Here is a 17,569-nt window from a genome sequence, read left to right on the forward strand (position 1 = left end):
TACTCAATTTGTACTATGGTTATAGGTCTTTTGGGGTCCTAAACGTTTTTGTCTATTTTGGTTATTTATGTTTTCTAGATAAAATCCCAGTTCAAAATGCTTTCAGACCTTTTAGCACAGATTTATAGTCTATTCTTTCAAAGTTTCTTCTCCATGTCTGTGATCAGATTACTTTTTACATTCCTAATAGCTGTGTTTTTGCATTTAGTCTCTTCCTCTTTTCTTCTTTCCCTCTCTGCCAACCTCCTTTTTTTTTATTAGAATTGCCAGAGGTTTGACTTTTTAGAATTTTCAGAGTTTTATCTTTTTAATTTGTATCTTCAAATTTATGTTGAATTTAATTAGCAAGTTCTATTCTTTCCATCATTAAATACACTAACTTATCTTTTCATTTCTCTTTCTTCCAGTTTGCTTTGTTGTAGGTCTGTATTGCTTAGAAGCTCTTTTTTGAGTCAAGTGCTTAGTTCACTTGTTCTTGTTTTTTCTTGTTTATTTAAAATATATTGAAGTCTGAATTTTTCTCTGAGTACAGGCTTTGACCATGTCAAATTTCATAAGGAGTTTTCTTATAAGGATTATTTTTCCAAAGTGTTTGTAATTGGAGTTTTGATTGCTTGTTATCATGAATATGATTTAGGGAAGTTTTTTTTTCAAGTGGGTCAATTTTTTTGTCCACCTTTTGTTTATGAATATCCAGCTAATCTACATTATTCTGTCACCTGTACACTTCTGTTTGGGGACTCTATCCAGGTTTCACTGGTGATATGATGTATGAACAATGTGAATGAGTATTCTGGATAGAAGAATATGCCTTTCTGTTTTCAGGGCATGGTATTTCATGTATTTGTCTCTTTGTGTTTCCACTCCCCCATTTCTAGGGAATGCACTGCAGTATTTTCATTCCTTTCTACCACTCATCTCTGGGGATCTACCACTTGTCAGGGACTGAAGGAAGTTCTAGTTGTTGGTCACTCTGCTTATCTGACTGGTCCGGGAAGAGGTTCTCGCTGCATTGTGCTTGAGCACCTGGCCCGTTTTCTGGGCACAGTAGGGCAGGCGTGTTCTCAGAAGTTTGCCTTTCATGTTCAACCCTTGGCAGGAAGAACCAGACTGCAGGAGAGAAACCTGGGCTGGCTTCCAGCTCTGCCCTGCTGAACCATGTGGCCTCCGGCTGTCCATAGTCTTCTGAGCTGCACCTCCTCTGGAAAGGGGACAATATGCCTTGGAAGGCACTGTGGGGCTGTGCAGGATGCCCAGTAGGTGGAAAGCCCTCTGTGGATGTCACTCTTTGGCAGTGAGGTTGCAGGGAGGCCTGAATCTGGCTGTCCTAAATGGGGCCCTTGGGGGCACATGCATGCATGGCTGGCCCTCAGACCATGGCCCAGTCCCCTCTTCCCACTGCAGTGCTGTGCTCACTGGTCCTGCTCTGCACACTTTAAGCAGGTGGCTCCTTCTGGGCCAGGCCTTGTGCAGCTCACAGGAGCCCTGGCTGGCTTTTACCTGTCTTTGCTTTGCACCTGCTCTCCCTTCTTCTGAGCCTGCGCTATGGTCCTGGTTTTCACGTCAGATCGTGGTAGTCATACTCCCTAGGATTTGAATCCCATCTCCTCCACTTTGAAGCTGTAAGACCTAGCGCTGATGACTTTGTCCCTTTGGGCCCTTTTTCCTTTATCTGGAAAATAGGATGGCAGCTTGCATGTGGGCAGCTTGTTGGGGCAGCGTGTGGGGAAGTGGGACATCCTGGGGGCGACAGGCAGCTATGCTGCTGGTGCCCCGGGAGCTGGCCAGGTTCTGGAAACTTGGTTGCAAGCCCTCAGGGCCAGGGGACACAGGGCATGTGGCAGGTAAGTTGCTTGTGGACAGGGAGTGGCACAAGGAGTGGCAGACATTTTTGTTGGAAGTTAAGACATGTGTCCTGGTCCTGTTTCTGAGAGGCTGTGGCCACTAGACAAGGCCATGGCTCTCCAGGCCCAGCAGGAGCAGAGAGTGGGGGCATCCCCGTCCTCTACACACAGCTGGTGCAGTAATCCTCCCACAGTGCAGCAGGTCCCAGGGGCGCCACGCTGGGCGACTGCCAGGAGGATGACAATTCAAGCAAAGGAAATTGATTTTTATTTGTTTTTAAACACAAAGGAAAATCGTTGCTCAGCCTAATTAGATGTCATTTGAAAATAAAAGAGACGTACATTCTTTTTTCCATCTCCCAGCAACCCCAGGATCCTTGGGGGCTGGAGGGTGACACCCACTCCTGGAAAGGCCTGAGCCAAGGCCTGTCCCCACCCTATGCATCTGTCCCAGGAGGCCAGCCCTCTGCCTCTCAAGGACCCTCAGCTCTGGCACAGCCCCCTCATTGTCTGGCTCCGTCATGGCCATGCCCTGAGGCTCCTGGCATGGGGGAAGCCTGGGTAGGACACTTCCCCTGGGACCAACCTGGGGTCCTCCTACCTGATGAAGGTGGTGGGGTACTAGGGACTGCATCAGACTGATTAGTTGCAGTCTCACATGAATGTCCCACATAGTAAGGGGGTCCCAGAAGAGCCATTTCATTTGAGGTGGGGATCTGCACCCTGCCACAAGTCCCCCTCCTCCGGGGAACCTTGAAGGGACTCCCAGACATGACAGGACAGCCTTCAAAGTTTATCTGTTTGCACTCTCCCATCCAAGCCTGCACCCAGCTCAGCTGCCAGGAGTTGTCTGCCCACATGCAGGAGTGCCCTGGTGACCCCAGTGGAATCTGATGGAATCAGCCCAAGAGGGAAGGAGGCCACAGGTGAAGGGGTGGGGCATCCCCCTCAACCCACCAGCCATAGGGCCCTGGGTGGGAGGCCAGCATGCCAGCTGCTACCCTGCTGGGAAAGGGCAGGATTCTCTGAAATCCTGCCTGCTCTGTCCTTGGGCCTCTCAGCGCTCAATAATGGAATGGTTATTGGTGGACAATGACATGTTGTCTACTGAATAGCCACCAGAAAAAGCTGACTGGACAGAAAAGGAGAAAAGGAGGAGGAAAAATAGAAGAGGGAAAATCCTGGTCTTGGCAGAATTTGTATTTAGGTTTGTAGAGAGGAGATGGCAAGATTCCTTTAGTCAATTCGAATAGTATTTGGTTGAAGGAATTAAGAAGGAAAAAAATGAATCATGCATCTATAACAAAGCTTTAATTATCAACGTCACTCCTGGGCCAGGCCTTTGTGGAAAAGGTGCCCAGCGAGGTGCTACTGTGCTCTGGTTCCCATGGCAACAGCCCCCTGGCTGGTGTTGGACTGTAGCCCTCTGCCAGGCCCTGGGGCTGCCCTGGTGGCCCAGAGGTACACACAAAGGTAAACATGGCTCTCCCTATGGCTTTTGTGAACATGATTGCTTGAAGCTTGGTTTATGCAAAACATCACCCCTCGCCTTCTAGCCCCCGATGCCCATGGGGCTGGAAGGATGGAGAGGCGGGAGCTGCAGGGTGCCCCTATGGCCTTACCTGCAGAGATGGGGCCAGCCATGTCCCAAGGACTCCCCTGCTGGAAAGTCCATGGAGGTGCAGAGGGTGCAGGGGTGAGGGCTAAAGAGGTGTGTCACACCTGCCACTCTTCACCCTGGGCAGGGGCCAAGCAGCACCCTGGGCTACAGCCAGCCCTAGGCCCCACATGCCATGATGGGGCAGTGCACCCAGGTCAATGGATCTGCCCGCCTGGAAGCAGGAGGCAGCTCCTCTCCACTTCCTCCCTGTCTTCTGGAAGGGCCCACTGTCCTGGTATGGGGAGGTGAGAGGGGCCCCAGAGGTGGGATCAGGGAGAGGGAAAGCACCAGCCCCTGTAATCTGTGTGTAGGAAGGCAACAGGTAACCTTCAGGACAAGGGCCCATTAGCGTCCTGCAGTTCTGATTCCACCCAGGCCCACAGGTACTGAGCATGTCCTGAGCAGGGTGGCCTCACTGCATGCTCATTACCACCTGTGCCAACAGGTGCTGGAAGTGTCCTTTACAGAGGAGAGCTCTGGCTCCCAGCTCAAGGGGTGGCCAGGCCTCACTGCCAGCCTGCTGGCCCCCAGGTCATGCTTGCAGCAAGAGCCCAGCTATCTGTGGGATGTGGCCCTAGCAGACAGGACCAGAGTTCTTTGGAACTTAAGGAAGACACATTCCAGCTCAAAGTCAGTAAGATCTGAGCACTGTGTTTGGAGACAGCCCCCAGGAAGAAGCTTCCTGCCTTAGGAATGTCTTGAGTTCAGGCTAGTGGCTGCTTGTACCCTTCTGTTGTTGTGGGTCATTGGGAGAGGGCCCTTCCATCCCTGGGGTGGAGGAGCCGGAGGTGGATGGGCAGCAGGGCTACACTTCCCAGTGGCCCAGAATCTGAGCAGCTGAGCAAGAGGACAGGCCTAGAGCCACCCTGAAAGCAGGGGCAATGTCTGGCTTATGAGGTCTTGACTCCTGGAACCTCTTACACCCACTGCTATCTCTGAAAATAATAGTGAGCTAAGCCACACTCTCTTAAACAGTTCTTACTCACCCTGGGGGACTGCAGCCCTGGCTGCACAAAACTCAGGTCCCAGGTGGGAGGCGGAGGGATGTGTGTGTGTGTGTGTGTGTGTGAGTGAGTGTGAGTGTGTGGTGGGCTGAAACACTGAGCTTGCCATGGCAGGGGTATTAGAGACGTGGGGACAGGGAGGACCCCAGAGGGGAGGCTTTCTGGTGCCCCATGTCACAGTGTCCCTCAGACCCACCCCACCCTCACCCCGGCCAGGCCTCCAAACCCCACCCCCACAGCTGGCCCTGACTCTAGGCTCCCTGGCTGTCAGTGGGATCCAGGAAGGCAGTGCCCTCTCTAGGTCTCTTCCCCTCCTCTGGTGCCCTGCACTGGTACGGGACTCAGGAGGCCCACGTGAAGTGGCCTGTCCACTGGCCCTCCTGGCTTTTGCTGCATTTTCTGGTCTGTGAGCCTACTTAGGAAACAGCAGGATCATAGGACAGGGATTAAGTGGGATGTTGGGGGCACCAAGCAGGCACAGGTGCCTTGCTCCCTGACCTGTCCTGCCTGGGGTGTGAGGCCTTATTCCTGCCACGTGCCCTGCTGCAGAAGGGAGGCCCCCAGCCTCTGGCCACTAGTGCGTACAGGGTGGCTGTGCCCAGTGTGAGGCCCTCACTTCACCCTCCCTATGGTGGCTGAGCCAGCAGGTGAGGGGGGCCCCTCAGCCCACCCACTGGACCTCCAGCTTTCTACTTCCCCTTACCCCCAACTGGTAGATTCAGTTATAATTTAGTGAACAGCGTTTCAGTCGATGCCACTTTCAGTGTCTTGATGGCCTCCTGACAGGAGTACCCCACTCCCTCAGGTCATGTGACTAGAGAGGGTCCAGAGTTAGGTCAGCATCCCCAGTACGCAAAGCACTGACTAAAGCTTTACCGAAAGGTGTGCATTTGCACAAGGAATCCTGTTAAGTATGTGTGCGGAGGGATGCATTTACACAAGCGTTTCGTTAACCAATTTGGTCTGACCCGCCACCTCCTGCTTAGAATTCCCTGCTGTGTGGAGTCGGGGCCCCCTAATTCTATTCCTATCCCCAGACTGCCCCGGAAGGGGTCCCTGCCATTTCCCAGGAGGGCCGCAAGTAAGGGGCACTGCCGGCAGGCAGCCCGCAGGAGGAGGTCCCCATCTCCCCCAGGCCCGCGCAGATGCAGGACGGGGCGCAGGGAGCGCACCCCGCCCATAAGGCTCCGCCCACCGAGGCCCTGCCCACATCTGCTAGGTCCGCCGCCGCTGGGCTGGGGGCGGGGCTGTGAAGCTCCTCGCGGCCTGACTGGGGACGGGGCTGGAGGAAGGAGGGGGCACCCGAGCAGACCCAGGTTTCGCAGGACTGTCTGGAAATTCTTGTTCAGGAGTGAGTGAGCAGGCAGGGAGTGCTCCAGGGAAAACGGGTCCCGAGAATCAGTGGGATGGAAGGCCCACAGGCCTGGGGGCACTAAGGCCTTGGCCGCAGCCCTTCCCGCTGCTCACAGGGCTCTTCCTTTTCCAGTAATCACCTTCAAGGCTGCTCACATCTCACCTCCTTAGGGGCCATTCCCTCCACTCCTTTGGCGTTACCGTCTGCCCTGCCCCCACACTCAGGACCTTCTTGTCCCGCTTCCAGAGCCCGGATCCACCCCTAACTTACCGAATCGCATCTGTTTCTGTGTAGTCATGGTGCATGCCAGCCACAGCCTGCTCTGTGGGGCACAGAGAGCCCTGTTCCTTCATTGGTGGGGCTCCATTGGGATCTGGGCAGGTACTTGTTAACATTTGTGACTGATGATCGGGTGCATGGGTGGACAGCAGTAGGGTTCTGTGGAACACCCCAGCTCCAACCTGACCCCAGTGCAAATGATTTCAGAGAACCAGGTAGCCCTAGAAGGGTGATTGGATCCATTCTACCGATGGAGTCAGGAGGCCCAGTGGTCCCTGGCAGAGCTCACCTTGTGTGTTGGTGGCCCTGGTCCAAGCACCCAACATGGTTCTCTCTCCAGTTGTGGTCTCTGAGTGCTGATGGAGGTCCTGCCCAGCTGCCCTGCTCCCACCATGTCTGGATTTTTCTGGAACAGGGATGAAACTGAAGACAACTCCATAATGCACTCCTGAAATCTCTGCCAAAGGCTGCCTTCTTGTTTAAGTGCCCCACCAGGGCGGGGGCACAGGGCTGTCACCCAGCTCCCTCCAGAAGCACTCTCTCTCTCCTCCAGCCAACAGAGGGGAGACTGGCAAGAGGTGTAATTTTCAGTTACTAATTGTGATGCCCTGCAGCTTGCTGAGCTAAAAATAGTATTCATTTTGTTGAGTAGGTTAAAAAATAGAAGCCCACGTGCTGCCTCCAAAAGAAGCACCCTTGCAGAGGCAGGGGGCTGACTGGTGCCCCTCCTCCACCTTCTGGCTGATCCCTGGGGACTCATGCAGGATAGGCCCTGATTTCCAGGAAGCTGGGAATCTTAACTTGCCATGCATGGATGGCCTTTTGGGGGCTCATCAGTTCCCAGAATCATATGCAGAATGTCTGGCAATGTGCACTTTATCCATGTGTTCAGGGTGAGGGCCTCAGCCTTCATCCATTGCTCAGAGGGTCATGTCTGAGAAACATAGAAGCTGAGATAAGCTTTCTTTTGACTAATCTTGTACTTTAACTGTTTAATTCAGAAGTTGGTTTCTCAGAAATTTCCAGAATTGCAGACTCTAGGATCTAGAAAGAATCCTTCTGACCAACTCTGACTGCCCTGGGAATCTGCCCAAGACAGTTGCTCCCCTTCAGAGTTGCTGAGGCCTGACACTGTTCCTGTCCTGCTGTGCAGGACACTGTCCCCTCCCTGGGCTGTTATCACCACTGTCAGCTGAGGCAGAGCTGGCTGTGTCGGAGGCCACCAAGTTATCCCTTGTGCCACCCCCACCACTCCTCCCTTACTCCCTCTGCAGCTGAGAAGCATGCTTTGTGCAGACACCCCAGGGTGGGGGAATGAACGCTCATTGAGTCCTGCCTCCCTTTCCCCAAATGTGTCCAGGAGGGCAGAGTTTGAGTTGGGAGCAAGGAGCTGGGCATTAGAGCCCAAAAAGCCCATGGGCTCCAGAGAGCCCACGGATGGGGCAGGCCATGGCCCCTCCCAATTCAAGGCCCCTGTCCTCCCTTGCTGCCCTGTGTCCCTTCCTAGGAGGACCTGAGCCTCCATCAGAGCTGTGGGGGTTCCAGGGTAGTGGGAGTGGAAAGCCTACATTCTGTGGGAGGCCGTCTTGGGCATAGGGCCTCACACCATCCATGTAGGAAATGGGCAAGCCCTGGCACATGGCTGCTTCCTTGGAGCTTGGAGCCAACTGTGTCTGGAGCTGGCTGGGGATGCTTCCCTCCTGCACCTGGGGGCCTGACCTGGGCCCACCCTGGCCTGGCACCCATCCAGCCTGTGTGGGAGGTGGGATGCTCACAGGCCTGGCTTCCAGGAGGCAGTGACTCACTTTCCTCTGCTTCTGCAAGAGCTGAGTGCATCCATAATTAGAAGGTGCTTGCCTTTCTGCCTGTAGGGCAGGAGCTGCAGTCAGGAGGCAGACTGGGTGCAAGTTTGTACCCTGTTCCCCACAAAGGGCTGCTGCTTTGTCCAGGCTGGCTGCAGCTGACTTGGGGCAGTAAGGCACCAGCCTCAGGTGTTGGTGTGGAAAGCTGATCCACCTCAGCTCTATCCTCCTGACCCTCAGCCTGGCCCCAGGGAACTTCCAGGGCTCCGCAGAAGGTTTGCAGCCTTGAATAGACCTGGGGGCAGCTAGGAGCTGCCAAGGCGGGAGAGGGTCCCTATACATCCAGCTCCAGTTTTCACCTGGGCAGCCTGAACCCACAGTCCCCGTGCTGTCCCCAGGGGGCCAAGTCAGTATTGGGTGGGGGCTAGGCAAAGGGGCTCTACACACGGCAGGGGGGTGCCTGGCAGCCACAGAGAGAGGTGTCCCCCCTCACCTGCAGGCTCATGCACTCCAAGGCCAAGCAGGGAGGGGCTGCGCCCCCAGATGATCCGCAGGTGGCGCCGCTCGCAGGGGCCACACTGTGGGCAGCAAAACTTTAGTTGAGGATCCCAGCCTGGAGGAGAGTGAGCGCTCAGGATGAGGCACACTGCCCATGAGCCCCCTGGCAGGCCTGACCTGAGGCTTGGATGCTCAGATCTGGCCCTTCTGGGCCATGTGTCCATAGCAGTCCAGGTAGCTGTGTCCCACTGGAGCCAGAGCAGGGGCACCTGAGGGAGTCGCCCCTCAGGGCCTTGTGCAGTGGGCCCTGTTAGTCCTCCCAGCAGCCGCTATGGTGGCCTTCCTGTGTCCGTTTCACAGATGAGGAAATTGAGGCTCTGAGGGGCTGAGTGCCCAGAGAAAGCCCAGAGTGCGAGCCCCCTGCCTTTGCGGCCATGCGGCAGGCTGCACCCCAGCTTTGCCCTGGGCAGTCACAGCCCCTCTGCGCCTTGTCCTGTCTGCAGTGTGTGCAGAGTGATGGCTGCTCTCGTAGCGGTGTGGTGAGGGTGGGGGAGATGATTCAGCTCTAGCCTTAGCGTCCCTGTGGGATGGCACCAAGTATGCAGTCTTCCTGCAGCTGCTCCCTTCTTCCCCCCTGCTGTGTGCTCCCACCAGATTGCCTGGTGCTCCACTCCCAGTGTCCCTTCCCCAAGGTGGGGCCATCTGAGGGCAGTGCACACAGGCCTTGCTAGGATGCGAGAAAAGGACCCACAAGCAGGAACAGAAGGGAGCACAGGGCTGGGTGGGATGGCATGGAAGCACCAGGTGGAGGGCTCAGCAGGGTGGTCCTGTCGTCATCCCCGTTTAATAGCTGGGGAAATCGAGGGTGGTAGGACTCATCCAAAAACAAAGAGCTGGCCTGTTGCAGGGCTGGGATTCAAACCAAAGGTGCTCTGAATTCCTGCCTACTCAGGGGGCCTACGTCCTCCTATTTGGCACTGAGCCTGGAGACCCTCCCTCAGTGCTGTAGCTGGGCAGGGGTGGGCTCTGCTAGGGGTGGAGTAGGGACAAGGAAGGGGTTCAGTACACAGAGGAGTGGCAATGGGCAAGACACCAGGTCAGGGAGACCCAGCCCCAGGCAGCGTCCCTGGGTGGGTCCAGCACAGGGTAGATGCCAGCTGCTCCCACTTGGCCCCTGTGGGCTCTGCCCACTCCCCGAGGTCATTCTGGGCCCCTTCCTGGAAGCCTGCCCTTTCAGGTAGCTTGCCAGATGGTGGCTGTGCTTCCATCCTGCTCCAGCCTCTTCAATGTGGTGACTTTATAAAAAGTGCTGATTTCAAAACAGCCTGCTTGCACTAAAAAGCAAAGTTATTTTATTTTATATTTTGTAATTAAGGTATCATTGATATACAATCTTATGAAAGTTTCACATGAGCAACATCATGGTTTCAGCATTCACCCGTATTATCAAGTCCCCACCCCGCACCCCACTGCAGTCACTGTCCATCAGTGTAGTAAGATGCTATAGAGTCATTACTTGTCTTCTCCGTGCTGTACTGCCTTCCCTGTGACCTACCTATACTGTGTGTGCTAATCATAATGCCTCTTAATCCCCTTCTCCCTTCCTCCCCACCCCCTTCTCTTTGGTAACCACTAGTCCCTTCTTAGAGTCTGTGAGTCTACTGCTGTTTTGTTCCTTCAGTTTTGCTTCGTCGCTGTACTCCACAAATGAGGGAAATCATTTGGTACTTGTCTTTCTCCACCTGGCTTAATTCACTGAGCATAGTACCCTCTAGCTCCATCCACGTTATTGCAAATGGTAGGATTTATTTTCTTTGTATGGCTGAATAATATTTAATTGTGTATCTGTACCACCTCTTCTTCATCCATTCATCTACTGATGGACACTTAGGTTGCTTCCGTATCTTGGCTATTGTAAATAGTGCTGCGATAAACATAGGGGTGCATCTGTCTTTTTGAATGAGGGATCTTGTTTTCTTCAGGTAAATTCCTAGGAGTGGAATTATTGGGTCAAATGGTATTTCTATTTTTAGTTTTTGAGGAACCTCCATATTGCTTTCCACAATGGCTGAATTAATTTACATTCCCACCAGCAGTGCAGGAGGGTTCCCCTTTCTCCACATCCTCTCTAACATTTGTTGTTCCTTGTCTTTTGGATGTTGGCCATCCTAACTGGCGTGAGGTGATGTCTCATTGTGGTTTTAATTTGCATTTCCCTGATAATTAACAATGTGGAGCATCTTTTCATGTGCCTTTTGGCCATCTGAATTTCTTCTTTGGAGAAGCTTATGGTGTCCTTTGCTATACAGAGGCTTTTTAGTTTGATGTAGTCTCATTTGTTCATTTTTGCTTTTGTTTCCCTTGCCTGAGGAGATATGTTCAGGAAAAATTGGTCATGTTTATATTCAAGAGATTTAAAGCAAAGTTATTTTAAAAGTGACAAAATAGATGTACGTGACATTTAGAAAAGTTACCAAATAGTTTACCGAGATGTAGCATGGAGTTGCTGCCCAGCTCCCTCACAGTAAACTCTATGTTAGTGTGGTTGTGGGGGCTGCATGTTTTCTGTGCACTTATGTACACTTATATTAATGTTACTTAAAAATGGCCAATGTGGGATCTTGTGCAGTTGGGGAATCCAGTTGTGGGGGCCTGAGACTAGCTGCTATAGGAAGGGTCACCGCCCCAGCTGAAGGGATGGGCCTTCCTGGCCGCTCCTTCCTGTGGCCTGCTAGGGTCTGCATTGGCTGGTCCCAAGAGGGGCATGGTCACTGAGGACTGAGGCCCCCACGCAGGCAGGGAGCCTTGGGGGAGGAGCAGCATGGTGAGCCAGGGTCAGGTGGGAAGGACAGCCCAGAGGCTGCCCAGGATGCATGGCCTGGGCCCACCCTCCTGGGGGAGGTGACTCCACCCTGAGCATCTTTCCCTTACCTTTCTGTACCCTGCGAGTGCTGAGGCTCCATAGGGTGTAGCTGTAGGCTGTTGCCTAGCACAGAACTTGGCACCCACGTCCTAGTAGGCTTGCCCACCCCCTGGGGAGCAGAGCCAGAAGCCGAGTCCCCAGGCTGAGTCCCTGCTGGCTCCCAGCCTCCCAGGTAGCCTCCCTACCACTGGGTATCCCTGGAGGCTGGACACAGGGTGGCCTGCTCTCTGGGGAATCTGGCAGGGGCTGTGAGAGTTGATGGGGTGTTTGAGTGTACCTGCCCATGGCCCCTTCAGTCTGTTGCCTCTGCAACGGGAGGCCAGCAGCTCGGAAAACCCATCTCTGAAGGGGTCAGGAAGCCCAGCTCACCAAGTTGACTACTATTGGGTCGCCTTTTGAGCCTAGAACTGTGTGACCTTGAAGACGCTGTCCCATGGTGCTTGGGCTTCAGGTAAGGTGCCGGGGCTTGGGTCCCTTGGGAGCCAGCAAGTGCACAGGAGAACAGCTGTGGGTACCAAGGTGCTTGGGGAGCCCACCTTTGTTATTTCATCCCATAAGTGGTTAATGGGCCAGGCTCTGGCTAGGCAGGAGGACGTGAAATGGAATAATCAGTCACTTGAAACAACATGGTCAGCAGTCTAGGGTTTAACCCAAGGCGGCTTCCTGGAGGTGGTGATGCCTGGGCTGGCCTTGGAACTCCTAGGATTTCCTCAGCTGAGTTCCTTCCCACTGAGCCTGTTTCATCATCTGAAAAATGAAGGATTTGTTCAAGTCATGGTTTCTCAGACTTAAGTGGTACCAGAACCCTGGCGGGGGCCTTGTTAAAACACAGATCAAAGGCCCACCCTGAGTTTCTGACACATGGGCAGGGCCCAAGAATGTGCATTCTAACGTGTTGAGGAGAGTGTTGTGTGAGTCCAAACCCTGATCCTGGAGAGAGGCAGCACAGAGCCTGGGGCCTAAGACATTCCAGCCCCAGCCTTGTTTGGAGCTTTTCTTGTGCTCTCAACCTCCGTGCAAAGCGTTCCTGGGAATTCTCAGGCAACCTTCAGTTATTCGTCAGGCGGGTATTTGAGCCCGGTGCCCTTTACCCCTGGTGTGAGGCACAGTTGATGTCTGTGCCATGGGAGTCAGCTCTGCTTGCACCATCTTGGAGGGCAGAGGCCGGGGCCCCTTATGGCAGTAAAATAATCGTGGCTGTTGCTTGCTCTGCAGAGTCAGGAAGCTGAGGCCAGACTGGCTCAGAGACTTGCCTGGTCCGGGTCAGAGAGCCAGCTGGGCTGGGGCGGCTTCATCACTGGGGAAGGTGGTCCTGCCACCTTGGGAGCCAAGGAGGGAGGGGCGTGTGTTTTCCCCTCCCGCAGGCTCCAGGAGGTGGAGAGGCAGCCTGGGGTGGCAGGCGCAGGGCTGGTGCCCGATGGCCAGCACCCACCAGACCGGAGAAGGCACAGCGCGACCATGCCCTGCCAAGGCGGGAAGGCCCAGCTCCCATGGGGACCTGAGCCCAGTGCCAGAAGGGAGCACACCTGTGGCCCTAGCCTCAGGCTGGTCAATGTGCATCTCCCTGAGGCCCTTACAGCCCCTCTCAGGGTGGTCCCTGCCTTGGGAAATGGGAAACTGAGGCCCAGAGGGCTGTGGACTGTTCCAGGCCTCACCAGAGCTTCTAGTACAGGCCCCACTGCAGCATGAGGTGGAGACCAGGTCACACCAGGCCAGGCCACTGTGGGCAGCCCTGGGAGCACTGAGCCCTCCTGCTCTGCTGCCCCTCTACAGCCCAGTATCTACATCTAACAGGCATTTCAAATTCAACATGTCCAAAGCCAACTTCCAGATCTCTTCCCAAACCTACCCTCATGTTCTTCCCCGTGCTCGCTCAGGCCCAAGACCATCCTTCACAGCGTCCAGAGTCGACCCTCCTCCCCTCCCCTGCTACCCCCTGACCTGTGCATCCTCTCCCTGGATTACGGCAAAACCCACCAACTGGTTTTCAGATCCCTCCCTTGCTGTCTCTATGTAGCAGCCACGGTGACCTTCATCCCAAGTCAGGTCACTCCTGTGCTCAGAGCCCTTGTGCCTTTTGTCTCAGAGGAACAGCACACCTCACCCTGTCCCCTGAGTGTGCATGGCCTGGCCCATTACTCCTGAGACCACTCCCTGCACATCCCCTCAACACACCCTGGCCTCAGGACCTTAGCATCTGCTGTGACTATGCCTAGAATGTTCCTTTCTTATCTCAGAGAGCTGCATAGCTAATGCCATCAGTCTATTCCAGTGCCCTTACCTGAGGCTGCCCTGACCACCCCGTGCATACCTGGTGTTCTCTTCCCAGGTGTTATTTCTCTCCATGGCTTCTCATCTCCCACTGAGATGTTCCAGCCCCTGGAGTGAGGCCTGGGATGCACAGAACAGGAGCTGTGGGGCCACCCAGGAACCTGCCAGCCCAAGTTGATATCTAATGCCCACCCCTTGCCCTTGGTGGGGGTGCCTCTCTGGGACCCACTGGGGGGTCTCCAACATGCAGGCCTGTGGGGGACCTGGGGGGGTGCCTTTCATGTTTGGCCTCGTCTTCTCTCCCAGGAAACTATGCCCCAGACGTCCGCCGTCTTCTCCAGCATACTCGGGCCTGGCTGTAGTGGACAGGTGCCACCCGGCATGGGGGAGCGAGGAGGTGGGGCCAGTGGCTCCGGGGACCTCATCTTCCAAGATGGACGCCTCATCTCTGGATCCCTGGAGGCACTGATGGAGCACCTGGTCCCCACAGTGGACTATTATCCTGACGTGAGTGTCCACAGCCTGGAGAGGGCTGTCCCTGGTGTGGGCAGCCTGGTTCCAGAGGCTGCCTCTGGGATGGGGGGAAGGCCCAGAAAGAGCTGGATGGAGCAGTGGGGGGATGCAGGGTGGCCATCGGGGAGCCCCAGCCCCACCTCCTGTGCCTGCCTTGCCTCCTTCTGTGTCCCCGCCCCTGGGCAGCTGGGAGATGGCCTGGTAGCACAAAGAAGCAGGCAAGCAGGGAGAGAGGCAAGGCTTGAGTTCTGAGCAGGGCCTGAGGCAAGGAAGGGGCATCTAAAGGCCTTGGGGTCCCTGCAAGGGTCCACCCAGCATGGGCCCTGTTTCTAAGTGGGGAGATTTGGTCTGTGCACGAACCGTCATAGTCCAGAATACCGCGGGGACAGCCCTGCCGTGCCAGCATGCAGACCCCAGGGCCCGCCTGCGTGGGCAGGACTGGCCTTCAACCACAATCTCCATCTTCCCTCTTCACCTCAAGATGACATCAGGACACTCTTGGGACAGGAAGTTCCTTCATCATGTGGCTTCCCTTGTGCCTCTGAAGGGTGACATCTCTTAGCAGTGGTGGCGCTGGGCCTGCCTGCTCCCTTTGGAGTGCTGAGCCGCACCAGCCCCCTCCCAGGGGCAGAGCCCTGCGTGCTGGCCTTGGTGGTCAGACACAGCTTGCGATGTCGGGCAGGGGAGGCACTGCCCCCTCTGCACTCTAGCTTCTATGTGCTGGCATTGGTGTCGGCTCAGCTTCCGGGGGCTCCAGGCCCACCCAACATGTCAGGCCTTATCCCCCAGTCCTGGGGCTTAGTCTGTTCTCCATCTGCCCTTCCATCCATCTCAGAAACCCTCGTGGGGCCTGGCTGGGGCTGGTGTGGTGATACAGATATAGCTGAGGGCCCAGGTGGCAGAACCAAGAAGAGGGCACTTGAGGCCCTTTGAAGCAGTCCAGGCAGGGCTGTGCCTGGCCCCCCTCCACCCCAGCCCTGGGACATCCGAGTCCAGGGTTGTTTGGGTGAGGGGGAGCTGTGGTTTTGTGGGAGGACCCTCCTCTTTTAGATCTGTTCCAGAGGAGCCTCCTCAGCAAAATGTCACCCAGTGTCATCCCCAAAGTACTGTGCCCTGGGATGCCAGCCTGCTTTCCAGGAGAATGAAATGGAGGTGGAAGTAGGAAGGTGTCCCTGGGAGAGTCTGGGAGGGCAGCAGCCGGTGCCAAACTTCTGGGCACCCCACCCTTCCCTCACTGCCCATGTGGGCAGCTGGGTCACATGCACTAGGAGCCCCCATGCTGCTCAGAGAGGCACGGCTCCTCCCCGGGGGCCCTGCTGGCCTTTGGCTGAGAACTCTGAGGTGACACCTGGTGCTTCTGTCTGACATCTGAGCCACGTGCTTAGATGTGGAGCCACTGACCACTGGGACCCCTGAGCACCACGTTGCCTGGCCTGGGGACAGGACATAGGTCCTATGGGTGCCCCTGAGGGCTGCATGGGGCAGTGGGCCTGCAGCCTCAGTCCTGTTCCAGGAAGCCTGTGCTCCCACAAACACAGCACAGCTTGCTGTGGGCTGAAGTAAGGAAGACCTTTTCCTCTGAGCCCAGAGTGGGGTTGGGGGCCTGAGCCCCCCAATCTGCAGCAGCCATGTGGGAGTAGAGTCCCCAGCAGGGCCCCAAGCAGTGTCGCCCACCCCCAGGTCTGACCTGTCTGCAGACAGGGGCCAGTGTGGCTGTCTCACTGGCTCTGATCCATGTCAGACAAAAGGCTTTGGAGAACCCTCTGCCTAGGCCCTGTTCCCTGCCACCTCTCAGTCCGGATCATGAGGACCCCCAGAGCCTTACCACACAGCCCAGCAACAAGGGCACGTGGATGTGGGACAGAAGGGCTCTGGTGAGGCAGGTGGGGACAAGGCCCCAGCGGGTTAGGGGCTGCATGGGGACTTGCTTGATAGGGGTGCTGGGGCCGAGGAGGTCCTGTCCTGCCCCACAGACAAGGCCTCACCTCACCAGCGAGGGACCTTGGGCAAAGCCAGTGAGGGTCTGGAGAAGGAGGCTTGGGGCCCAGCCCACGGAGCACCACAGGCTGGGCAGCAGGCTGGAACAGGCCCAGAGTGTCCCACCAACATCCAGGCTGGGTTTAGCTCCTGTGCTTGGGGAAGGCTGAGGGTGGGGAGAATCCCAGCAGGGCAAGACTGCTAGTGCGGAGCTTGTGGGGGGGCTTCCACGAGCTGCTGGGAATTGGGGTTTGAGCTGTGCTGTGTGGGGGTTGGGGGTGGGGGGGATTTAGCAGCAGGAAGAGAAGGAAGGGCATTCCAGGGGAAAGGAGAAGGCATGGCCACTGGCTGGTGCCACTGGGCGCAGCAGACCTGGCCCACCATCCTGGAGGCCAGGCCAGGCCCGACCCACTCTGCCTCTCTTTGACTCCTTTCTTCAGAGGACATACATCTTCACATTTCTCTTGAGCTCCCGGGTCTTCATCCCGCCTCATGACCTGCTGGCCCGAGTGGGGCAGATCTGCCTGGAGCAGAGGCAGCAGCTGGAGGCTGCGTCTGAGAAGGTAAAGGCGTGCTGCCAGGGTGCTGTCTGTACACCCCTCCACCCTGTCACTCATGTGAGACAAGCGTGCTCACCGTAAGCAGGCCGGGCAGAGTCTGGCTGAGCATGGCCTGGGCGCTCCCTCACTGGGTCTCGGGCCTCCTGGACCAGCTGGGGCGCAGCTCCCTGGAGACCAGCAGCGTACACAGGGCCGAGCACTCTTCCTGGCAGTCTGGAAGCAACTGCTCTTGGTGGGCACTTGCAGCCCATCCTGGGGAAGGGCCACAGCAGGCAGCTCTGCTAGATCTCCTAGTCAGGCCAGGGCTCCTGAAACGGAGGCCTGGCTACAGCTGGTAGAAAGGAAGCCAGTGGGGCCTGTGTCACCTCCCCTCTCTGCACACAGTAGGCATTTTCAGTGACTCAAATAGGGCTGTTTGTCAACTGTTGACTTTTCTTATGGAGCCAAGCTTTGGGTGGCTAGGATGGTCAAGAAACCACAGTTTGTCCTTGAAGCCCTGCAGGCAGGGGCAGCAGCTTGGGGTGAAGCTTTTAGAAGCCTAGGGTCTGGTGCAGAAGAAGCAGTGGTGGGCATGTGTCAGAGCTTCCTGGGCCTATACTGGGCTGCAGCAGAACATGGTCTGTCCCCATTTGCTGCTGACCCTCCCCTCCACAGGCTGGGCCTCCTGCTTCCACAGGTTTATAGCAAAGGCCTGTGAATGCCATGTAACCCTCAGAGCCTCCTCTCCAGGCAGGCTGACCCCAGGGGTGGGGGGCAGGGTGGTAGCACTGACCCTAGCGTGGTGGGCAGGAAAGGCTCCCAAAAGCACAGGTGGAAGTAAGTGCAGGTGAGAGGGGAGATGAGATTCTAGGCTGAGAGTCAGTGTGGGGACCCTAGAAGCCTGA

The 17,569-nt window shown here is 55.9% G+C and overlaps 1 protein-coding gene across 4 annotated transcripts in view; it reads left to right on the top strand.

Annotated features, from left to right (window-relative positions):
* RASGEF1A (RasGEF domain family member 1A) overlaps positions 1 to 17,569 on the top strand; it is a 78,199-nt gene that overhangs the window by 52,755 nt on the left and 7,875 nt on the right. For all 4 annotated transcript variants that reach the window (XM_036926586.2, XM_036926588.2, XM_036926587.2 and 1 more), the window contains 2 exons: positions 13,942 to 14,142; positions 16,566 to 16,688. In XM_036926586.2, coding sequence (XP_036782481.2) covers positions 13,942 to 14,142; positions 16,566 to 16,688 — 324 coding nt within the window. The remainder of the gene's footprint in view (positions 1 to 13,941; positions 14,143 to 16,565; positions 16,689 to 17,569) is intronic.

Source organism: Manis pentadactyla, chromosome 8 (assembly GCF_030020395.1).
Source record: "Manis pentadactyla isolate mManPen7 chromosome 8, mManPen7.hap1, whole genome shotgun sequence".
NCBI lineage: Eukaryota > Metazoa > Chordata > Mammalia > Pholidota > Manidae > Manis > Manis pentadactyla.